The 26,354-nt window shown below is 36.7% G+C and overlaps 1 protein-coding gene across 7 annotated transcripts in view; it reads right to left on the bottom strand.

The window, feature by feature from the left end:
* Positions 1 to 26,354, bottom strand: part of LOC106050831 (potassium/sodium hyperpolarization-activated cyclic nucleotide-gated channel 4-like) — a 279,493-nt gene that overhangs the window by 108,743 nt on the left and 144,396 nt on the right. For all 7 annotated transcript variants that reach the window (XM_056026988.1, XM_056026982.1, XM_056027003.1 and 4 more), the window contains exon 2: positions 6,117 to 7,417. In XM_056026988.1, the coding sequence (XP_055882963.1) occupies positions 6,117 to 7,384 (1,268 nt within the window). In that variant the 5' untranslated portion in view covers positions 7,385 to 7,417. The remainder of the gene's footprint in view (positions 1 to 6,116; positions 7,418 to 26,354) is intronic.

Genomic DNA, 26,354 nt, shown 5'->3' with positions numbered 1-26,354 from the left:
CACTCTGGCTCCCTCCTATTCCAGTGCAGGGAGAAAGTCCTTATTATGAAACAATCAACAGAGCTATAAACTACACGTCATGGATATCAATTATCTGCACGCGACGGGAACAGACATGCGCGTTAGGTAAAGTTTAATACGTCACATCCTAAAATCGTGCAGATGCCAACTGTTTCTATTTGGTATTTAGCTCCAAGTGTATAGGGTTGTGATCTGGGATCACGCAGTTCGATCAATGCAGGTCTGAAATCGAATGCTTGTATAATCCAATGAATTGCCAGTTTGTATTTTCTTCTTTCCGGTTTCCTTGGGCTTGTGTTATTATTTTAAACAAAACCGCTCCAGTTTTTATTTTCTTCACAAGAGAGGTCTAAATATAATTAATCATTGGGATTTGGTCTGTAATGGAGAATCGATTGACCGGCTGACCTATACATTTTGGACAAGCTATGAAGCAATGTACACAATAAGATCATATTTTTGATGTAATTTTGCTGAAGTAAAATATTGTACATATGACAAATTCACTAGATGCTTGTTAGCACTGTTCTAAATCAAACTTTTAAATTATTCCGCTTGTAGCTCGAACTAATTTGTATTATACAGTGGGCAACAGTAATCTTTTAAAATATGTCCTTCACATGGTTTAGAATCGAACTATATCTTTAAAACTATCATTAGCTTCAGATAGATTAGTGGAAATAATATGCATTGTGAATTAGTTGGAAATAGACGTTGGTAGATAGCGGAGATATAGGTATATGGTTGCTTAACTCATTTACTGGATGAGTCTATTAAAACTCAGAAAGAAATGAGACAGACCTGGTGAACACTTTTGGAGTCTCATCTGTCAGTCAGACTGTCAGAGTACTGGACGGGTCATGTGATACCCTTAGTGGAGGATGTCGATGTTGTGCTGCTAAGACTAGACTAAAATCATCAATCACGAAGGAACTATTCGTTTCTATGTCTTTGGATAGCATCATGACTATTGTGTTGTTCTTTTTCACTTTACACCGGTACATTATTTTACGTTTTCAATGGTTTGGAAATAAAAAAAGAAAATCTTCCTATTTTATGTCTGGTGTTTAACCCTTAAGCTTTACTATAAACTCTTGGTTGTAGCACTCGTTAACAAGAGTTCAAATTTGTGTATATAACCCTGATTATGTCATTTATTGGACATAGCATTTATATTGTTTTAATAATTACAAAATAACCTGAATGTATAACTATTATTCATTTACAGACTAGTTTAAAAAAACAAAGCTAAAGTATTTTATAGAATAAAACTGCATTATCTTCTCATTGTAACGCAGGTCTAAGGAATCTAAGTTAGATGACATTAAATGTTTACAAACCAATATGAAGAAAAAAAATTAGATCGAAAATTAGAATACAAGACACACAAGAACAATCTGTATATGCATGTGAACTCCAGAGAGAAAAAATTTACGAGGTTAAATCTTTTAAAGTGTGTGTGTGTGTGGGTTTGTTGGTGTATATCTTGATATATGCTGAGAAAGAAAAAAAAATGTACAGTAATTTACGATTGCATTTTTAATAATATTTTATGACTATCGTAAATCTTACACCTAAATTTAAATATTTACATTCTTTCAACATTGATGGACATCCCAAGAATATGCCCCAAGCATGCTCTAAATATATTCCAGATATAATATGTTCAAAACATGCCTCATTTGCGGCTCAAATATGTTCTAAATATGCCCGAATTATTATCTAAAATACCGTAAATATGCCCTAAATATTTCTCAAGCATGTCTTAAATATGCCTTAAATATGGTTGATATATTGTCTATACATGCTCTCAATATTCTTTAATATGAACTAAATATTCCATAGTAGCCCTAAATATGTACCAGATTGACATACATATTTTTGCGATATATGATGTTTGCGTATTATGACATTTATAATAACTCAACGTCAATTCAGTGTTTATGTTACTTTTAGATGGTTCTGCATAAATAATTTTTAAAGTTCCAGGTGATTTTGTTAAAACTCCTGTTCACACAAAGACTCCTATTATTCAGAAGAAACTCTCCCATTAATATTTCAATGTAGAACTTTCCTACACAATGCAGTGTCTAGATATTTGGAAGTCTGCCTTGGCTAGCATCAACTCATTCCCGCCAAACAAATATGTCATTCCATCAAGATTATGTGCTCCCACCGTTACATTACGACTGACATCCCACGTGACGGAGGAAGCGCCAATCATATCTAGAGAACGTATCATGATCGATAACTCTGTTTACATCTAATTACTTCCCCCGTCGGATTGTCCACCACTGCATGTTCGGAAATCTCCGAAGTACCGTGGACTCTGCATGGAACATATTGGCGCTCATCAGATTCAAACTATTTTTTTTTATAGCGGCATAAAATTCTGATGTTTCATCAGCGATAAAGTAGCAAACTTGATTGAGTATGATTTATTGATTTGAATAGGAAACATTCGTTACTGTCCAATGACGTCATTTGTTGCCCTTTTTTTTTTAAAATGATAAAAATAAAATCTCATTACTTCGAAGGGAATGCTTTCATTCCTGGGAAAAAGTTTCTATAAAATGAATGCAGATGATCATATAATATTCAAGACATAGACAAATTATACTTTTATACTGTGCAATATTAATGGTCGATATTGCTACACGCTTATCTTCTCTTGGCAAAGTTGTTTTTGTCCACCTTAACTCAGTTTTTCCTTTTTTTGTGATTTGCATTTAAAATTGAAAGGACACCATTAATCTTTGAATGTCTAATAGGCTAATATAAAAAAAAAGGATTCTGTATACAAATATGGGGAGTAGGGACAAAACCCGATACAGGTTATAATTACAGAAAATCGGAAAAAACAACAGGTGGAAACATCTCTCCGTCCTATAGTGTACCCTAGATCCGTCATTGTAGTTTTTGGCTCTGATGAACTGATAGTAGCTTATTTATACAGTTTTAAGGGACGCAGTTGCACAAATAAATGTAGACCTATATATAAATAAAGGAGGCGCGGTGTCTGAGGGGTAAAGCGCTTGGCTTCTGAACTGGGGATCCCGGGTTTGAATCCTGGTGAAGACTGGGATTTTTAATTTCGGAATCTTCAGGCACCTCTGAGTCCTCTAATGGGTACCTGACATTAGTTAGGGAAAAGTACTGCGGTTGGTCGTTGTGCTGGCCACATGACACTCTCGTTAACCGTGGGCCACAGAAACAGATGACCTTTACATCATCTGGTCTGAAAGGGGAACTTTACTTAATTTACTTAAAAGAAAACATTCTACTGCAGCTACATATGTACTTTTAAAAAAAATAATAGAAACAATATCAGGTTTAAAATTGAACAATATTGAAGCTTCCTAAGCGACTTGCAATGATCTCACACATGGGAAATCCGCGCTATATTGTTACGGACTTATACATGTATATTATACCTCAGCAACATAGCCCATTGGGCTTTCAGACTATCCAGAGTCCGGGTGGAGGGTATTCAAGAAAAAGTTGTTGGACGTCTCATAAAATAGTAACATAGGTTTAGTTGCTATCAAGGTTTGGTATTGACGTGAAACTATACAAAACACCGACTCGCTGTGTATATTTATTACATCTAAGGTGTCCAGCTGTAGGGTCGCCAAATGTGTGAAAGTAAGAGAAATCATTCTACTGAAGCTAGTAGCTGGATACTTTATGTCTCACATTGAATAATGTTAACACCGTCTGTAACAACAGGGAGAGGTATTTAGAATAACTGAGAGAGAGAGAAAGAGAGAGTGAGAGAGAGAGAGAGAGAGAGAGATCATAAAGAGAAAACTAAGAGAAATAGGAAACAATGTCTCAAAGAGACCAAGCAGAGAAAGAGATGGAGAGAAGTAGAAGAAAGAGGAGAACGAACTAACTCTATTGATGTGTCCAGGTCCTAGTGAGACTCTAATCGTTTCATTCCATTAAACTAAATACACACACACACACACACACATGATCAGCACAGCACACACACACCCTCTCCTTGAAGGTGTTCTGTTTTCTTCAATGTTTGGTTTACTTCCTTCTTACTCTCTAGCGCTCTCTCACTCACACACTTTCTTTCTTACACACACACACACACTTTGTTTCTGTTTCCTCTCTCTTTCTCTCTCTCTAGTGCTCTATCTGGAGAAGTCACTCTTTTACCAACTCTTGCTCTCTCGGTCTCTCTTGATCATTCTCTCTTTCTCTCTCTTGTTTTTCTCTTTCTCAATCTCTAACTCTCTCTCTCTCTCTCTCTTGTTCTCTCTTTAAATGCTCAAAGTTTCCTTTGCTATCATGTTCATCCCACAACTTCTCTCCCCCCCCCCTCTACATGTGTAGATAAACATCTCGAAAGTTCTGCCCTATTTTTTTAATGGCTCAACTGCCTTTGTAACTCAGAACTCTCGTAAACTCTGCTGCTAGCTCTCATGGTCTCTGTAAGAAAACTTCAGAACATTTTCTTGACATTAAAAGTTATAGCTTTCCAGTGCCGGAAAACATTGGATTTGAAATTGAGGCAAACAAAAGGAATATTCCATTGAATGCATTTTTTTTTTGTTAAATTAAAAGCCAATTTTACATTATGTTCTCATTAAGGTTTAATGAATACCTTGTAGTTTGTTTTCTTCATTTTTTATTGCCGTAACAGTAAAAGTTAGAGAGAGAGAGAGAGAGAGCGAGAGAGAGAGAGAGAGATAACCAACATCAGGAAGTTAGGTACGCCGTTAAGTTTGACAAAATAAAGACAGATAGATAGATAGATAGATAGATAGATAGATAGATAGATAGATAGAGCCACTATTCACGTTACAGTCATTTAATACTTACTCAAAACTACCCATAACGCCAGAATAAATTGACCATGTATTGATCTCCCCCCTGACACTGGACATGAACTTTCAACTCTTTAAATATTGACACTTTTGCTTTCCCTTCTAGTCCATACACCATAAGTTCTACTTTGAGCAGATGAAATGAAGGGAGAACAATACACCGCCTATTTGCATAATCGATCCTGATGTTTTTGCTGTATTCAGCAAGAGATAAGAGAGACGTACTGTATGAAGGGAGGCAGCCAAGAAACGCTCCTATGCATCGTCACAACTCTAATTGTAGCTTAATTAGGATCACATTTTGTGGGGAAAAACACATTCCTTTTATTGAATAGATAAACTGTCACATAGAAAAAGTTATGTTTACACAATGGAGTTAGAAGGTTGTTAACGAACCCGTAAACTATATTAGAGTACCGCTAGGAGTCAAGGGCGGATCCAGATGTTTTGAGTGGGGACTAAACGATTGTTTTAAAAAAACTCGAATCTGAATCCGATGTATGTAACGACAGATTAAAACATTGAATGAAAAACTAGAGCGCAGTCTTTCGTAACCTTCACAAATGTTCTATCCCATACATTGGTTGTATTCTCAGGGAGGTAGGCGGTGAATTCTTCAGTGCTATGAATATACACTAAGGAGACACGACCCTAGAGGATGACTATTTCAACAAACTTAAACATTTGACGCTTCATTTCCTTGAAACTTTATAGTGATGTCAGCACTGACACAATCGACAAGACTTCAATGTTCCTTTCACCATCACATAGCCGGAAAAGAGAGAGCTTCCCCCCCCCCCCCCGTGTTACCGACACTGTGTCATATCCTTATCGATGTAAGCCATTATTTTGTGTATTTCTGCATTATTGTTTTATAAAAATTTTGTTTTGAAATTTGAATACATTGTATTACTTCCGGCCACTGCTTAGCCTTTGAGGATTGTAATTATTACATTGAAACTGTGAATTAGAACGAAACACAATATGAAACTTAATAATAAATAATAATAATAATATGGCAGTTCAGCTAGTTATTCTGACTATATTTTTAAAAAAATATATGTCAGTGCATTATAAATATTAACACATTAATCCTATTCTATGAAAGTCGGATTTGTTTTTCTCGGTAATGACAAAAGTCAGGTCAAACTGGTCAAGGGAAAGAGAGGGATAGAGTGAAGAAAGGAAGATGGTGCAAGGTTGGCATGTTTACCTGAAGAGGTACAGAGAGATAAACAAATAGACTTGACTTACCTAAAGTTACTGCAAGGGTGGATGACCCAGTTCCCCACCCTCTTGTGACGCATCTTCTCCTTGATAAGGGCGGTTTTGTTGCCAAACAGCTTCATGGCTAGTTTGTTGTCGGACGGCTGGAAGAAATTCATGATTTGTTCCTTTAAGTAAGTTTTAGCACTGGTGTTTTTGCTTAAAGCGTCCAAGGATGCTGTGTCTTTCTCCGCCGGAAGTTCCTCCTTTGGCGTTCCATAAAGGCTAGTCTCGTCACCGAGGAATTGAACTTTATTCTCGTGATTTTTGTAGTTGATTTCCGGGCTCAGGTAATCACTGTATACAGAATCCGAGTCCGAGTCGAGGGTGATGGTGATAGAGGGGTTCACGTGTCCGCTATGCAGCACGGTAGGCGGAGGCCCCAGATTACCTGTGCCACTGGAGCCGTCGCCGCCGCCGCACGTGTCAGGAGGTATCAGTTTATCCCCTCCACCCCCGAGTCCGCCCCTCGAGCCTTGCACGTGGAGACGCTTGAGTTTAAGACTGGGCACACGGCGCGTGGGGCGGGTGACGCCGGTTGCTGGATTCGACCCAGCCATCCCGGCCACTGCGATGCCGTGCCCGCTGCGCTGAGCATTGCCGTTCGACGCCCGGCAAAACTTGACTGAGTCCGATCGCTGTAGTCTAGGCGATGCCAGAGTGGAGAAGGCGGGTGATGCTGTGCCGCTCGCGCTCTCGCTACTCACGCCGTTCGGCGGCGACACCACGGTTGACTCCGCGGGCTGGGGAGGGCACGTAATGTGCTGAGAGTCCATGACTGTCTGATAGCTTGGGGGCTCAAGGTGTATGTCGTGGATTTCAGAGCCGTCCTCGCCCAGGTCTTTAGATAAAGGCACTGACAATGAGGTCATCATGGTTGCCTCTTTGCTACCGTCGTCTGATACTTTCTTCTCCTCTGGTTTCTCATCTACATTCCTGTCCATCCGCCTCCTCAGGGTGCGCTTATCATCCCCGTCTCTGTGTTTGATCAGGGGCGAGGACATAGGAGGGGTCACAATGGAGGACGAATAGTCATCGTCTCCATCGTCCTCGTCATCGGTAGTGCTGTCTTGGCGGCGCCCCCCGGAGTAGGGTGCCTGTGGTGCGGGATACTGGCTTAAAGCTTGGGAGTAGTTGGCTGAGGGTGTCGGAGATGGACTGTTGTATGAGTTAGGGCTTCCTGGACCCTGGTAGGACGACGGGATGCCTGAGTATGTGGACGGAGGCCGAATCATATGTCGGTCCACACCGGACATATCGCCAGCTTGTCCACGTCTCTCTATCTAAAACTAGAAACAAACAAAAACAAAATTAGTTGTTAAAAAAAACTTGACGAAATATGTCCAGTCTAAACCTTAACAAACAATGAGATTTGTTTCGTAAAAATATAAACATACAAGAATTTTAGTTCACAAAAAATATTTACAAAATAAAAATGTTTTGTTTGCCAAAAAATAATATTTGAAAATAAATTTATTTATCTTATAATGTTAAATAGTATTTGAAGAAAAGAATCCAAATATGAAAAACATGAAAAAATACTTTTTAAAAAAAAACACAATACTTTCTTTAAGTAACTGAGATTTATCATTTTTCTCTTTAAAATTAATGAATTAAAAATCGATCCAAAAACAATTGAAAACATTAAAACATTATTTCGCCCCGCCAATGTATAGATCTAATACATTTTATAATATTCCATTGATAGGCCTTTAGATCTAGACTTAGAAGGTGATGACGAAATTTTCCTGAACATTAATTTATTCAACTCTTCAGTAAGAGAAGTCTTGCATTTGGAAATTTTACGAAGGCGATAGCGATTTTAAGAACGCGAAAGTCCCCTAAAAGCCGATGTTTGATATGGACCTAGATCAAGATCTCTAATCAAATTAAAATTTATTCCAATTTTTACTTAAAAAATGATAAAGGTCAAACTAGAGCTTTCGCCCTGTGGCCCACAAGCCAGTAATTCTTTTCTCTGTCAAATTTCTAGAGCAGTTTTTGAGATCAACTTTCAAATTCAACCATGAAGTTCTGACTTGAATAGAGGTATTGTAAAAAGACGCTGCAGGATTTATGAATGGACTACACAAGCTATAGCTTAGGGCTATACTTTCCTTGGGGGGGGGGGTCAAAATGTCCGAGTGACTTTGTTATAAATAATAATGTTTCTAAGTTAAAAATGTAATCTTTTGCTATTTAAGTACTTCCTTATATCAGTTTAACCCTCTTGGTATCTGGGGATTTGTTTTTTGGCACTAACATATAATACCTAAATCTATAAAGTATCTCCTATCTAAAACAGTTTACGACCTAATCAAGTCTTAATGCAGTCCTTCAAAAAGATTTCGAAAATGTGGCAAATAACTTTAAATCCAAACGCTCAGATATATAATTGAATCTCAGAAAATGTGGATTTTTTTTGTTTATGTTAAGTTTTTAACTTTCTCAGTGCACCATGATCCTTGTCTGGACCTGTTGGAAAATGGGGAGGGCAGAAGTGGTCTAACCCAACCCGTCGACATACCTCGTCATCTGTTAAGGTAGAATAATAGGATACACCCTACAACAACAGCAGCATAAATACTTATAGTACACCACAATTAGGTAGGTCCATGTAATACTATTTGAGCTATTTCGTTTAACAAATTTTACAGTTTGTAGCATTTTGAATACTTTTTTTTTCGATAAAAAAATACACGAATTGTAACTTTATTAGCGCTCAAGAATATCCGTTTGAAATATGATAGCATTCACATGTTATGCAATAAATGCCATCCTATAAATTGCCTATATTAGTCTACGAAGCCTTTGAAACATTTCAAAGTGCATTATGAGTTACTCGGAGAAAATGCATTGGTCAAAAAAAAAGTTTGGATTTCTTATGGTGCAAAAACATAATAGTGTGAAAAATAAAACCGTTTGTTATTGAATAAAACAAGTTCAAAAGGTCACTGCTTGCGTCACACTACTCCAGAGAATTGTGTGTAAAGGGGACTGCAACTAAGTCAACTTGTAACATATCAGATTCAAGTTACCCCGCTTGACGATTCAATGTCTGACTTGAGAAGCAAACGGCTTCGACCCTCAGAAATATTGACCCGGCCACAAATTGAGTCTCTGGGCATCTTTCCCGGGAAAGGACTAATGTGCATTAGTCCCAACGACGACCGGCAAAAGAAACCAAATAATGGAGACAAAAACTGTTAGTCCAACTGACCTGACGACAGTACTGGGATGACGTGCCCTAATGGTGATGGCTGAGGATCTTCTCCAGTCCACAGATACAATGGCAACAGCTCCACAGAAACGGAAATAACATTTTTGCGATTTTTTTTTTTGTCAGAGCCTTTGAGGAAATGTGATTTTAGGAGGTGAAAAATAAAAGAGAAAAACTCACTTTGCTGTAAGAAAGTAAAATAGAAAGAGAGGGAGAGAGATAGAGGGAGAGATAGAGAGAGAGACAGAGAGGGAGAGAGAGACAGAGAGGGAGAAAGAGAAGGAGAGAGAGTCATAGAAAGGGAGAGAGAGACAGTGAGAGAGATACATAGAAAGGGAGAGAGAGACAGAGAAGGAGAGAGAGACATAGAGAGGGAAAGACAGGCAAAGATAGGGGGTAGACAGAGAGGGAGAGAGAGACATAGGGAGAGAGAGGCATAGAGAGGGGGAGACAGAGAGAGATTGACATAGATAGGGAGAGAGAGGCATAGAGAGGGGGAGACAGAGAGAGATTGACATAGATAGGGAGAGAGAGGCATAGAGAGGGGGAGACAGAGAGAGATTGACATAGATAGGGAGAGAGAGAGACATAGGGAGAGAGACATAGGGAGAGAGACATAGGGAGAGACATAGATAAGGAGAGAGAGACATAGAGAGGGAGAGAGAGACATAGAGACGGAGAGAAAGACATAGGGAGATAGAGAGAGAGAGGGACAATCGAAAGAAGAAGAAGGAAGTATAAGAATGGAGGTTTATAAATATTAATGTAACTTCGTCCTAATTTCAGATTTTAAAAAGTTGCTTTAAAAAAAAGGAGACATAACGCTGCTGGCGAGTCTCTATTGCAAATGTATTTCCTTCGAGTTGCTGTTTTTGAAAGGTTGTTTATTACTAAAGAAAATAAATAGCAAGCTTAGCGTTCACAATGGTTTTATTTGACTATCTCCTAGAATCAGGCAGATAATCTAATGAAGGGAAACTCAGCAAGACACTGGACATTGAGCATCGTTAGACGTCCATCTGGTTCCTTCACAAAACCTTTTAAAAAGTAATTTAGAATATTAAAACAAGTCATTATGTCCTCGTTAAACATTTTAGTTCTTACCTCTAAGACAGAGGTTCTTAAACTTTTTGGACCCGGGGACACCTTTCTGTAGTTAAAAATTGACCACGGACCCCTAAGTGAAAAAGCAACATAAATGCTTAGTATATAAGATACCAATGTAAGAAGTACACACAGCAACATCGTGTTAAAGAAGTGAAGACGTGTTTATTGACATAATTGCTTTGGTTTAAAATTAAAATTTTGAAAAATTAGTGACATCGATGAAGTTGATGAAATTTTATGAGTGTATTTATGCCCGGCTCAACGCGCTCACATTTCTAGTCGGTTTCTTTTATTTGTGAGGAGGTTCCATACATTCTACCAAATAAAAATACCGGACAGAAGTCAACAAATTCTTCACAATGACACATACATGTAGGATATAAATTCGGAAGATATTTTTTGTCAACAGAATTTGCGGTATCCTTGGTTTAAGTTCCTCGTTAGAGTATATTTTTAAATAAGCTGCTCCTACATTAGTATGTGTGATTGGAATCTGAGTTTTTCCTCGTGCAAAAGGGTTCAATACCCAGTTAGGAATATTCAAGTGAAGAATGTTGTAAAATCATTGGCTTATGTCGTCATAGAGTACTACTAGTAAAGTGGGGCAAGCTGTCATAGTGGAAGACATGGCCAATAACTCTTGACCATAGACATTGTACATTGCACATGCCTCAATGCCCTCCCTTTAGAATCAAGAAATGTTGAAGAATGTCTTTATTGTATATGTATATCAACCTACGCATATACTTATACATCTGCCATCCATATTTGCGAGCACTTTGTATTTTAGGACTTCTTTAAATTTAGTTAGGATATTGTCTTAATTTTGTGTTGTCTTAGGTGATAGATTTCACAAACCTAAATACATCTCAACATGCGCCTCATACAAGTCAAACAAATTATTACAAATTATTATAATCAAATGCGATTCCCAAACATTCATCTCTATTTCTCTAGTGGAAATTTTTCCTTGTCAGTGTCTCTGCTCATCGTGAAAAGCTGTGTGACCTAATTCAGACGCGCCCTTATCGTCAGTCAAACAATCGTCCATCATTCCTGAGTTGCACTCCATCGACTTTAAGATGATTTAACATTGTTCGACATAGTTCAAGTTACACCCAGGATCCATTGTTCCAGCTTCTAGAGGGTTTTTATAAGCAGACATTGGAGAAGGGCGGTTACTATCTATTATTACTATCAATGCATGTAGGTTATATAACTTATATCCCTTTCCATGTATGCTGAACTATCCTAACCAACAAACAATAGAACGATTTGGTTGTACTTCGAACTAAAACAATGCATGCCTAAGTAGAAAGTCTCTTAGATTAGTATAGTATAAACAGCCACGCTACTCTACTACACACTACCGTGACTAATTTCAAACAGCTCTAAAGTATTATTTTTTTCTACAAATATATTTTTTTAGCCTTTGGGCATTCTTATTGTACAGTGATGTTATTGATTATTGCACTAATTAATAATAATAATAATAAAGGCAATGTCTTTGATTCCCAAGATAAAGGATGAGTGCAGTGTTTCACATGACAATGCAGACCCAGGCGCGACCTGTATATGTGTGCAGACAAAGCCATTGTCCGCTGGCGGACTATTTAAGTTTTTTTTTCGTATCTGCGCCTGGCTTCAATAATGGCTTTTCTTTGAGTCTCAAATGTTTGTCCCGCAGCTTTTCTTTGAGTCTCAAATGTTTGTCCTGCAGCTTTTCTTTGTGTCTCAAATGTTTGTCCCGCAGCTTTTCCTTTAGTCTCAAATGTTTGTCCCGCAGCTTTTCTTTGAGTCTAAAATGTTTGTCCCGCAGCTTTTCTTTGAGTCTCAAATGTTTGTCCCGCAGCTTTTCTTTGAGTCTCAAATGTTTGTCCCGCAACTTTTCTTTGAGTCTCAAATGTTAGTCCCGCAGCTTTTCTTTGAGTCTCAAATGTTTGTCCCGCAGCTTTTCTTTGAGTTTCAAATGTTTGTCCCGCAGCTTTTCTTTGAGTCTCAAATGTTTGTCCCGCAGCTTTTCTTTGAGTCTCAAATGTTTATCCCGCAGCTTTTGTGAGACTCTCCAGTTGTATGTATTTACAACTTAGAAAACACGCGAACTAACTGTATTTTAATTTACATCAGTGGTTCCCAAACTTTTTTGCCTCGTAGACCCCTCGCCATGTTTTCCAGTCTTCGATAGACCTCCTCCATTTTTTTTTGGAAAATTCATCAACTTCAAATGTGTTTTTCTCGCTGATTTCCAGGCCATATATATTAATTGATTAAATTAAAAATGAAGCAAAATAAAATGTAATATGTATTACATGAAATGACTTTCAGAGTCCACCCAGCTCTAATGGGTTACATGACATTAGTTGGGGAAAAGTTAAGGTGGTTGGTCGTTGATCTGGACTCATGACACCCTCGTTAACCGTGGGCCACAGAAGCAGATGACCTTTACTTTATCTACCCTAAGCTCTCAAAGGGGAACTTTTTCTTTTGGTTTTTACATATATCGACCAAACAAAAAAATATTGGTGGGCAAGTTTGATAATAAAATTTCAATATTGGGCTTCATTTTAGTTAGGGTTAATATTATAACTTCTCGATTAGATGATGCTTGACTGTTTTAAATTTGAAAATTGGGAAAAATTTATCTGTCTATTGTATGTTTCATGACTTTAATCCAACAAGAAACATTGAGATTATGCCTTCGTTTTGATCAGATTTAAGTTATCACCTTGTAGTTGCAAGTTTACCCCATTAAATTTATGAAATAAATCTGTTAAATAAACTATATTTAAACTAAATAAACTGTTGTGTTGTCTTTATATGAGAAACGAGTCCTTGTAATCACAACAAATTTCCGTAAGGATCAATAAAGCAGTCTTAGTCTTAGTCTATATACAATTCCTGCTTTGTTTTCTTTTTTGTTTGATTTTGCTTTAAAATAGGATCTTTAGCACCCAAGAACTCAGAAAAAAAATAGTGTCAAACTTAAGCCTTTCGACAACTATCATACATAATTGTGAAGGAGCAATTGATAGGGCAAAAGTTAACTAGTCCAGTTTTTTGTTTGCAAGTAATTACATAAGAACCTTCCAGTGTCCTAACTCCTCTTACTATTACACCTTTAAACTGTATTGTTTCTTAGAGGAATTTTTTATCACGATATCAGATATGGGAATGTGTAAAACAGGTTGTAAAACTTCTTCAATGTCTGGCAAAGTCAATTTTTTGCCTATAGTGTGCAGTTTTCTGGAGTTTGATATAGGCCTAAGTAAAATTATTGTAAGCCGCTCACAGATCTGTTCTCTGTTGTGATGTTTAATCAAATATTGTTTCTATTGTGGCTTTATTCTGAACTTAAAATGTTAGGAAGTATTTCAAATCTCAGTCTATTTTATCGTGTTGGCATTGTCTCGATGTTCCAGCTTAGATGGTTTCATAGCGACTTAAAACTTGGTTACATAAAAAGCACACATGAAACGGCTTGTTCGACAAGGAAGGAATGAAGCCAAATTTCTAATAACCAACGTTTTACTTTCTACAGTTCTTTTCAGACTCGGTCAAGTACAATATTACTTTCATGTAGACACAATTTAGCTATTTAAAAAAAGATTTAAAATTTAAAAAAAAATAAAAAATTATTCAACTAACAGAGTTAAAATTCAAAGGATTAATAACAGTACAAATCATTAATGGGAAATAAAATTTAAAGTCTCGACATGCTTAAATGAGATCCACTCTCGTAGACCCCCATTTACTGGTCATAGACCCCCAATTTATTTTTTCACTTCCGTAGACCCCTTGGAAGTCCTCGTAGACCCCTGGGGGTCTATATAGACCACTTTGGGAATCACTGATTTACATGTATACTGTACTAAACATTTACATTTTTTTACACGACCTATTGAGGTTTTACAAAAAGAGTTAGCAATTTCTGAAACTAATTTTACTGAGATAATTGGATCAATAACATGCTTGACAATCAGTGTATCCTTGCACTCTTGTGTAGAGTTTATGCTTGGGATATAGTTCTTTAATTTATAAAAAAAAAAACTGTACCACTCAGTCAAAGCTAAGGTTACATTCGTTGTTACAACATGCTATCTTGTTCCATGCCTACCCAACACTTTCAAAACAGTTCTTTATAGTATACAAAAAAAGTTCATGTCTGAGCTTGTAACAGTAACTGAATGTTTCCAAATATTGCCAATAAGAATCATCTTCGTTCAGTTAGATCAGCCTGGAATGATATGCAGAGACAATGTTTCTTTAGCCTCTTCATCATAAGTGATAAAAATAAGAAGTTTCAATACTTTATATAGATATTTAAAATTATTTAAGTATAGTATACATACACAGAAACAGACCAGATTCGCGCACAGAAGCAGAGTCGATACATGTTCAACAAACAGACCAAATAGATAAGCTCTCAAACAATGGATATTTCTTGAACAATCTGAATGTTCGATTCCTATTGACATGGGGAAGACATTGTCTGAATAGTGTCGCACTCTAATAAACACCATTTTCTTGACCCTCGGGGCAGAGCAGAGAAGAAGGAGAATTAACAATGGATGGATTCCAATCGAAAAGTCATCCGGTTGTCTCTGGTTAGAAGCTGAGCCTTCCCTCCACCTCTACAAGCCCCCCCTCCCCCCCCCCCCCTCCACCTCAGAGCGTGTGCCAGGGAGTTCGTGAAGGCTAGACACACTGACATGTACGGCATGTATCAAAAGCAGGAGCTAACGATCTCCAATCAATGTCCGGTCAATGTGTGTGTGTGTCTGTGTGTGTCTGTGTGTTTCAGGCAGGATTGAGAGGACACTAATTGAGATTTAAAAATAGAACCACACGTGACGGTGTTAATGTTTTCATTGAAAGACCTTGGCAGTGATCACATTGAAGTGAAATGCAGGAAGAAATGCTAATGGCAGTGAGACGGACGGCCTACAGTGAATCGTTTTGTTGGGGGGGGGGTATTCAGATATTAGAGGACAATGGACGCCGTAAAGGTCACTTATGAAAACATTTTAGAAAAACAAAATTTAGACCTAAGCTTTAATAAAGATGGCATACGAATAGCGCAGTGTTATATTACATCAATTGATACATCAATCATGGTGTTATATTAATCCTGGTGTTGTATCAATCCTGGTGTTATATCAATCTGGGTGTTATATCAATCTGGGTGTTATATCAATCCTTGTCCATAATGCACACCAACCATACCCTCAAATTTAAAAATAGTTGACCTATTTATCACTTTTATTAATAGAATTATTTTGTATATTTTTACTTATCATTTGTTTTTCTCGTAATTCAATCTAAAAGTGGTATGTCTACAGTCTACTGGGATAGACTGGTATCTCTTCCGTTTTACTTTGACCTTTTCATTGGTTGATAGTTGGCATTTTTAGTCGTCCATCATGGTTCAATGATAACTTGTTCGTCATACGTGGGGACTGAGGAATTTGCACTGCGGTTTTGTGCCTCTTCATGTGGCTGATGAGACCTATGTCTGTCCGGAATGTTCAGCTGCACACTGGGCAGGTTAGTCCAGCTGGAGATCATATCAGTTGCTTCGCTTATGCTAGCGCTGATATCTTCTGCAATTTTGGAGCCAGTTTTTAAAGTTTTCATCAGTATTGGAGGTAAAAAGCTGACTAGCGTTAGCAGCTTCAATTACCTTGGAGCTATTGTCTCAGATGAGGGAACGAAGCCTGAACTACTGGCCCGAATAGCACAGTCCACAGCAGCCCTTTTAAAACTTAAAATAATATGGAAAGACAAAAGGCTTAGCACTCGGCACCAAAATCAGACTGATGCGCTCCCTGGTCATGGTCACATTTTTATGTGCTTGTGAGTCTATGACCCTGACTGCAGAGCTAGAGAGGAGGATCCTAGCAATGGAATTGAGATGCTACTGAAGGATCATAGGTATCACTTTCAAAGACCGCATCACAAACCAAGAGATTAGAGACAGTGTTATTGCAGCGATGTGACCCCATGATGACCTGCTAACTATCGTAAAAAAAACGCAAGCTAAAAATCTATGGCCATATTACAAGATCTTCAGGGCTCGCAAATACCTTCCTACAGGGAACAGTACCAGGAAAAGAAGAAGAGGCAGACAGAGAAAGCGATTGGAAGACAACATCAAAGAATGGACATCACTTAGAAAATAGCTATTGAAAAGCTAACAAGAAATACAAACTGTCTCCAATGTAGGTGATCACATGGACCAATGGTTATTAATGTAGGTGATCACATGGACCAATGGTCATTAACTTGATGGAAACGTATCAGATAAACGTCAAAATTTACTCGCTCACACCTAGCTGTAGTCCATCTCCTTTAGTAGTATTTGTGCATGACATAAACTGGGCTCATCGAGGCACTGGGTGTACTCACCGACAATTAGTTAGTAAAATGTTAGTACGATAAATAACATATAATCAAACTATTCTAATCATTCTAATTAACAGCGATGTGATAAGCTTCTTTGGGGGGGGGGGGGAGGGGGGAATTAATTTCAAATTTTACATGGGAAATAACTGTTGAAAAATGTCTGGTTTGTCAGGGATGCTTGTGTTACCTCCCTTAAATGCTAAGCAAGTGTAATTTATTTGTTTATATATTACGAAAATTATTATTCTTATTATTTTCTAAGCGAAGTAAAAAACGTTTAAGCAAGTCCTAATCTTGCGCCACATAATGGCTTACATCATTTGTATTACACAAATGTAAATCTTCTTGCAAAGAATTAGTCGAACATCGAAACCTATACGTAGTGGTTCTGTAAAGAATTTTCTATCAAAACGAGACAAAACTGTGAACTGCTACAAATTCCATTTTAAATATTAATGAAACCAGATACACTACACATGGTGCGTTCAGATAGAAGACGAGCACAACTTCTCCCACAAAATTCAATGTATAAAAAAGTCTGTCGACATTTTGCATAGTAAAGTTGATTTTTTTTAAATTTAAATTTGACAGTTTATGTAAATGTAACATAAAATGGACAGCTGTTAGGACTATTCACAACAGATAGAGCTACTACTTTATAAATGAAATTACTGGTATATGAGGGAAGGTAATTCAGGTCTATGGTAATGCTATATAAATGAAGTTACCACTTTATAAATGAAATTAGTACTTTATAATAAGGCTTGTCGTCTAGTCCGAAGATTGGTGAGGAATGCAGTATTTCCAGTGGCTGCGCATCCCCAGTTGTGACCTACATATTTTGCCACATCTAGGGCAAGCATGACCATTGTCGCAGGTGGTCGATTTAAATTTTCGCACATGTACTAGAGTCTGTCCTCGGCAGCGGATTTTGTTTTAGTCTCAAATGTATACTTTATAAATGAGGTTACTAATTTATGAATGAAGTGACTAATTTATGATTAGTATTACTATTTTGTGTATGAAATCCTTTGTCTCGTCTAGCACAACGACCAACCATCAGGTTGCCATTGGAGTTGGGCGGACTCAAGGGCATCCTATAAATCTTGAAATCACAGCCTTCACCAAGACTCGAGCTCGGGAACCCTAAGTTTGCAACTCAAGCGCTTGACCACTCAGCCACCACGCCCACTAGAAGCTCTAGCATGACAAATGGATCATTTTCTTATTGAAACTTTCACAGTAAGTAAAAAAAAAAAAACGGAATATTAGAAATATATTAGAATATTATTAATATTTCATTATGAAAATATGAAGCTCTTTATGACTTGCACACTTGATCAAATCTTAATAAATCTTTAAATAGTCAAACTGACAGCCTTGTTACATTCATGCTAACTTCTTACCAGCTGAAATCTATTTAACATCCGTATGTAATTAAATATTGTTATAATTTAATGATTTAAATTAAATTTTATATAATGTTTGGAAGGTGTAATGGCTGCGTTACGTGTGTAGTATCTATAACTTTGACACATTAATATTATGTAATTTACGTACTTAAATATGGTTTTTGTTGTTTTTAACGCTCTAAATAATTATTTAATATGTAAAGGTATCCTCACTCGATACAGCCAAATAAAACACTCAGCCTGATAATCATATCTTTAAATACTCTAATAAATGTTATTTACTTTTGAAAATTCTAGTATCTGTTAGATTGAATTGGAACGGCAGGATCTCTCTCTCTTTCTCTCCCTATTTTTTTCTGACAAATATTAATTTGTTTTTATTAATAGTCACCGTTTATTTGACCCATTTTGACTGTCTCCACTTCCACACTACGTTCGTTAGAGCATGTGCTTTATAGAGCATAGGATTATAAAAAACAACAACTCCCCCCTCCCCTAAAACACATTTGATAAACCAACAGGTCTTTCATAATCCATCGATTCAGTCTAACAATTTTGTGTGTTATAAATTCTACATCTATATCTAGAAGAAAAGAAAAAAAAACTTTGTTAGTATTATCTGCACACGCAGTATCATTACAATTCACTGTTTGTCTGTCTGTCTGATAAAAAGTTCATACAAGTTATTTCTTCTACACCCAGTCTAGGATCAAGTTGAAACTTTGCATAATTATTCATTGGCGTAGCCGTAGACAATACGTTAATCAATATAAAAAAAATTAACCAAGAAGTCTTACTGTCTATTTAATATTTTGTTTGATATCAACAAGGGAAGTCAATCCTTCAGTATTAACAGATTTGGGTGAATATGTCGGGTTTTGTCCCCTTAAATAATTGTACAGTTTATTTCTCCCACACCCATTCTCTGATCAAGTTGAAACCTTAAACAATTATTTATTGTACCTAGTAAAACATGAATCAATTATAAAAAAAAACACAATTAGATAAGTAACTATTTTTAATTAATTATTTGATATAAATTAAGGAAAATAACTTCTGCATTCTTGAGAGAAATAGTTGTAAGTGCAAAGTTCTTCCCCCTTAGATAAGATTTTTAAAAATTTATTTTGTTATTTGCTTGTTTTCAACCTGCTTAACTACATACTATTATAAATAACAGTTCTAATCGGTTTTGCTTTCTAAGAAGCTTGTTTATGTTCATTTCAAGCTCCACATTATGACTTTTATACGCCTACATCTGTTAGTCACACTAGATGCTTGGAGGTACAGACCAACCACCGAGCAACAACAATACAAAAAAAACTGTAACTCACAGACGTTCTGGCCAATCACTAGAACTTCCATCAAATATTTTTTGTTCAAATTGAAACAGGAAACAGCACTAAAATCAGGAATGTATATTTCATCAACAGATAGCTTGACCAATATCACTGCTTGTTCCAAAGTCACTGCTATCACAAAAATCAATAACATCACTCAAATATCAATAAACTCAGATCATCACGCTAATATTTATATCCTTTGCGTCGAGAAAAACAAACAAACATGTAAATAAAGTAGTGTTGTTCTTCGGATATTTAACCAATGACTTATTTTTTTTTGGGAAGGGGGGGGGGTTGGAATCGATACCTGGCCGTTGTAAGTCAGTGTGGATCGTGAGGAGGCAAGAAAGATAGTATCGATTTACAGTTTATTTTGACGGTGACGTCAAGACGATTCCATTGCAGAAGCTTGTATATATTCGAGTATCGTGCTAGGGAGGTATTGAGTGGATGCTATATCGGTACACGTTATTGCTAGGGGGCGGGATAGGTGGGGAGGATAGACTGAAATTAAAACTGGAGTGTGTGGGGGGGGGAGCGAAGCTTGGTATTGCTGAAAATCGATTCCAGCAAACTTGACAGCTGGGTGATGCTGACCCTACTTGTTAAAGACTTAAACAGCTGGAAATGAGTAGCATCAGGTAAACGCCTGGGGGGTGAGGCAGGGTTTGATAGTAATTTAATACTCGATCGTTGGTTTGTAGCCCCAAACAACTAGTACAACTACATCGGAGTAGGCGTATTCTATTCTGATAGTTCATTTGTAATAAAGTAGAACAATCTTCTCTTTTTTTTATTAATTGATTAAAACTGTTATGTATAAAGATACACAGCTTTCAACTTCACTCTAGATGTATTAAGAATCACAATTTGAAAATGACATTTCAAACGAAATCTAACTCGCTGAAAATACACGTCCATCTGTCACACGTCTATCAATGGTTCTTCCCTCTTCAATTTTTACACCAGATTTTAATAACAGAGTCACACAGACCATCTCGTGATTTCATCAGAATCTATTAAGCCTATAAAATTAAACCACTAACCCACCCTCACTTGTGGTTACATCAGATACACACACATCAACTCCATAGTTGGAAAAGTGGGGGGCGAGGTTCTTTTTAATTAACATGCGTTTGTTTCTTTACCAAGGCTGATAGTGGTAGTGTCCGATGGCCAAGGGATATAGTACCAAGAAAACAAGGTTAGAGTTACAACCCTTTGCTTGTGTCTCCTTGACCTAACATTGTAACATTGTAACGTTAGCTTCGACTGTTATTTAGTTAACTGGCATCAAGAATCTCTTAAAGGGAAGCGGGGTGGAAATACATAGTAACGTACAGCCACTGTATTACCACCATTGACTAGGGACTACTGGTTACATAATACAAGACAACAAAGAGACATTGTTCTATCTCCATGTACTACTGACTCAATGATTCAAGGATACTTAGAGAGACTGTTATATAGCTATTCACTTTATCGTTCTTCACTCTTTATTTCTCTAGTTCATACTTTGACAATGAAGTCAATGTAAGTGATTCAATTAGTACTTAAAAGAACACAGGCTTCAGATTGCATGTTTTTGGTTTAAATAAAGCTTGCATCATACATTAATCTTGATACGAGTCGCCATTCCACCTTTAGAAATGACATCAGCAACTCAAAGGAGAAAACAATTAGAAATATTCATATTTATTATGGTGTTTTTATTTATTTGAAATAGTTTTCATGTTTATAGTATTCCCAGTAATGTAACACAAAAAGTAGTGTGCTGATGTCTAGGGGACACATAGTAAGAGCGTAATGCTGACTCAGGCTTTTAACTGGTCTTAACTAATGTAGTGTTTGGAAAGAATCTCGAATAACGAAAAAATCATTAATAGATAAATCATTTTACTATTTATGTCTGTTTAATTGATATTCTCTACTTTCCATTACGAAGTTTATATTCACATAGTTATCTACCTTGTTTCTGTCTCTAATGATACATTCAGTATGTTTGCTTCAATCAAATAAGAACATATAACCAGAGTGTTATTTAACCTTGGTTAGGCCAATAATAGAATACGCATCCTCTGTTTGGGACCCCTCAACTCAAGAAAACATTAAGAAACTTGAACAAACACAAAATAGAGCAGTGAGATTCATAACAAACGAATATCCACATTTGACTAGAGTAACACCTTTAGTAAAATCACTAAATTTAGAAAGCCTTCAGGACAGGAGACTAAAAAAGTAAAGTAGCAATTATACATAAAATATTGAACCATAATCTTTAAATACAAAAACAAAATCTATTAAAATATTCAGATAGAGATAAAGACAAAGGCAAATTCCTCGTTCCGTATGCTAGGACAAATTTGTACAAATACTCCTTCTTCCCTAGTGCTATTAGAGCATGGAATGGGTTGCCTGAGCTAGCCAGAAAAGCCAGTGTATTAGCAAAATATAGGTCATTGGTTAATATGCATGACTAAATGCATTACGCGTAGGACGTAATCATCTTCTTTTTGGAAGTAACGTCTGTATTCTATACGATAAGAAGATTAGATTTGTGTCCAGAATATTGAATGGTTTGTATTTCTTGCAGCCTTTTTATTTTCACCTTCACCTTTGTCTGTTGGACATTTGGGTTTCTGACATGATCTGTCGACAGTCTTTCTCCATTTCTGTCATTTGTCTTTCAATTGTTTTCTGTGTCTTCCTCTTGCTTTTTTCTCTGGGACTGTTTGTTACGGAGCGTGTGTGTGTGTGTGTGTGTGTGGGTGTGTGTGTGTTGATGTGGGTGTGGGTGTGTCTATGGTGAAGGTAGGAAGAGGTTAGTGATTGGTTGGTGGCTATGTAGGTGCGAAGTGAATGCTGCAAGTCAGCTGCCTTGGGTAGGCCACAGACGACTCCAAAATTCCAGACCGAATACTAGTTTATTGTATGACTAAAGTCTGCTACATTTTTTGGATTTCAGATCAAGTTGATTTTGTCCATAGTGCAATAAAAGCTAATATATATATATATATATATATATATATATTGTTATAAACCTGGTGGTGGCACAGATGGGGGTAGTGGTGTGTGTGTAGTCAGCCGACGCAAATCGCCCCAGGCCAGCGCTAGACGAGCGGTCAACCGTGACGAGTTACGACTGTCAGCCGAGTCGAGTGTCAACAGGACATTTCGGGAAGGATCGCAGCGTCACGAGAGTTGTAGTCATCTGACCACCTAGAAACGTCGAGCGGCGTTCTGTCCGGTTCTAGAAGGCCAGTAGGGACCCTATATAAAGAGCGGAGGTGTCGCAGTCAAGACAGTCGAGAAAAGGGGCTCAATACAGGAAGGTTCAGAGAGCGGGTTCACGACAGAAGGTTCACGGCAGGGGTTCAGAGCCCGGTTCACTACAGTCCGGTCGACTACAGCACAGTTCAGCGGTGTGGTTCTGTACGGAGCATTACGACGGTTCAGTGCGGAGTACTGTCAAGTACAGTTGAGACGGCTGGCGTCTTGATCTTGGTCTGCGATCGAGTCCGACACAACGAGACTAGTGTGTAAAGTCAGTCCTGAACTGTTGAACCCAGTGCAAGCCCGGAACGAGACGGAGAGGCCAGTGCAAGAGTTGATACTGCGGAACGGTGTTATCGGAGAGATATTTGTACAGTGTACGTGTTGCCAATTGTACAGTATTGGCTATTATTTATTGACATTAAACCTTTACGTTATTTTGGAGCCCTGACTTGTCAAGTTCTTTAAGTTGGTGGTGTATGGTGCAGTTTGCAGAGAGCCTGGATAGTGAGATTCGTAACAATATATATATATATAAGTTTTCCCAAAGAAGCTATCCAAGTTACTCCAAGTTTCACAAGCTAAACTATACTACACCTACAGCAGTTGAGTCGTCTACCAGCAATTTGGTGCTACATGTCAACGACATCCACAACAGTGGTAATTATCGTTTTTGTTTGAACGATAAAAAAAATTGATGTACTTTATACAGCTCCTATAAAACATGATAAGTTTTTATATAATACCTCTATTCACGTCAAAACTTCATGGAACTTTCAGGAGTCTAAAGATTTTCCTAGAATTGTTACAGCTGATGTATATCGCTGAGAAATGAATTACTAGCTCGTTGGCCACATGGGGAAAACTGAACGTTATAATTGTCTAAAGTAAAAAATAAATACGTGTAAATTTGGCTTGAGAACTTCACCTAGATCTAGAGTCAACTTCGGCTTTGAGAGGACTATCGAGTTCGGCAATACTTATATAGGTGCTGATTCAAAAGTTTAAAATATTAATGTTGAAGAAAATGTTGATATTGTCCTACAAGTCTAGATTTAATAAATAATTATAATACAAAAAAACATGGCGCAGTCGGCTCGATAACTAGACAAATCATAATGACCCGTTGATTAATTTTTAAAAATATTTTATTATACTTTAGATTGTATAATGGGCTTTTGAACAAAATGTATTTTTTAAAATGTTTTTCTTGTTTTAATTGTCTCTCCAAAACGTACACGTCTACATTCATTCCAAATCTTTGCATACAAATTTTTACTTTCAAATCTTATTTAGCCTTAGACGATATTATTCTATGGAATCCTCGGATTTTATTCTTTGTAGATCAACTAAAACAAATGAAATTATTTTAAAAATATTTTCAAGGGCAATAATTTTCACATTATTTTGTTTATCTCTTCATTTTAACTGTTATCTCCCCGTGCCATTTGTTATTTGCAACAAACGTCGATAACTTTTAATTTTAAAAAAAAGATGTCTCTTAAATCTTGAAAAGACTAAATCTGAGATTAGTTAAAGTGCCCGATCATGAGAGAGAGAGAGAGAGTGAGAGAGAGAGAGAGAGAGAGAGAGAGAGAGAAAACACATACACAGAAACCACTTTTTTTTTAATCCAAGTCGACGAGATAGTTGAAAACAGAGTCATATTGGTTCAATGAATTAAGGGTGTGAAAAAAAAACAACATTTTGGTTCAAAGTTAAATATAGTTCTATGTGGTGGCCAAGTAATTGATTTCATTGTCGAGTGGATTAGTTTCATATTTATTGCTGCGGAAAAAAAAATGTATTTTCATATACGATATGGTCCTATTTTTAAAAACATATTAGAGAGTTGGGAGTTGGCTATTTTATTGATCATCATTTTTGTTGGATTGTTTTTTTGTTGTTGTTTTTTTGTTGTTGTTTTTTTGTTGTTGTTGTTTTTTTGTTGTTGTTGTTTTTTTTGTTGTTGTTTTTTTTGTTGTTGTTTTTTTTGTTGTTGTTGTTTTTTTTGTTGTTGTTTTTTTGTTGTTGTTTTTTTGTTGTTGTTGTTTTTTTGTTGTTGTTGTTTTTTTTGTTGTTGTTTTTTTTGTTGTTGTTGTTGTTTTGTTGTTGTTTTTTTTGTTGTTGTTGTTGTTGTTGTTGTTGGTCATTTGTTAAACTAAATGATGTCGTGCATAAGACCAATAAATAAAATTCATAATCATAATTTGTAAACATCATCTGGTCGAGAACGTCCCTTGAAGATGGAGGTCTAGCAGACGACGTACTACCCAGAGAACACTAGAAGGAACCAAATATTTTAGTCCTCACCACCTTCATTGTCTTGTCTTGGCTTGGCTTGTGTATAACAAGTCGGCCCCTCCCTCAATACTGCATATTCTAAGCAGTCGTCTGAATTGTATTTAGTGTTTTTATTTTATCAACACAACCTCACCTCTCCCCTTCTAATTATCAGCAATTTCTTTATAATTTCGTTTATTAATTAACATATTTGTTCAAAATAACAATTACTCCTATATACAGCTTACTAGCTTTTGTAACATAGATTTTTTGCTACTAACAACTAATCAGAGATTTTTTTTTAATATTAATAATTCCCCCCCCCCTCGAAAAACTGTTTATTAACTGGTTGAGCAAATATGTACAGCTACTCAGAGTATCTACAATTCTAATGATAGACCAATAGATCCAGACTTAGATGAAGGTGAGCAAAATGGTTCTGAAGACGATTTATTTATTTCACTTTTTTCTAAAGATATGCGGGAATACCCGTTGACGTATATGTGTTCAAGATATAGATTGTTTAGACAAAATGTAATTTTAGAAAATAATATTGCCAAAAATTGTAAAGGTCAAACTAGAGTTTCCCTAGTGGCCAATCAGCTAGCAGTTTGTGATTTCCCAATTTCTAGAAAAATCGTTACACCCATTCGAGAACTATTCGAGAACCGTGTCCAGGCAGATTTTTGATAATCCGGTTTCTTGCCATGAAGAATTTGCAAGCTGATAAGAGAAACTGTAATAACACAAACACATCATCTGGGATAACCCCAGGCTAAGAGCACATGTACTGACTTAGATTTAACTGCTATGAGTGTCACATTATCATGCATGAAGTGTGGCATGGTTGGAAGCAATAGAATTCATCATGAAACGGTTTAGTTTATTCATAACAGAGTCTGTCCCGATGAAAGAAAACAAACCAATGCAAGCAAATCTATTGGAATTTCTTTGTCTTTTGAGACAGGAGCCATCTAAAACTAATATATTTAGAATCATTTCTACTTAAAAATTCAAGCATGATTGATTTTCAAATCACAGAAATGATCTTCCAAAAATATGGCAGAGAAAAAGTACTCTGAATGTTGTAACAGATTTCCAAACGCCCCCAAAGTCTGGGATCACAGGAATGGCTCCGGGCCTAGACTTGCTAAAGTACCCAAATCTGAACAAGATAATATAGTTG

The sequence above is a fragment of the Biomphalaria glabrata genome, chromosome 1 (genome assembly GCF_947242115.1).
Source record: "Biomphalaria glabrata chromosome 1, xgBioGlab47.1, whole genome shotgun sequence".
NCBI lineage: Eukaryota > Metazoa > Mollusca > Gastropoda > Planorbidae > Biomphalaria > Biomphalaria glabrata.
The sequence above is the reverse complement of the archived record's forward strand: the minus strand, read 5'-3'. Positions and strand labels throughout refer to the sequence as shown.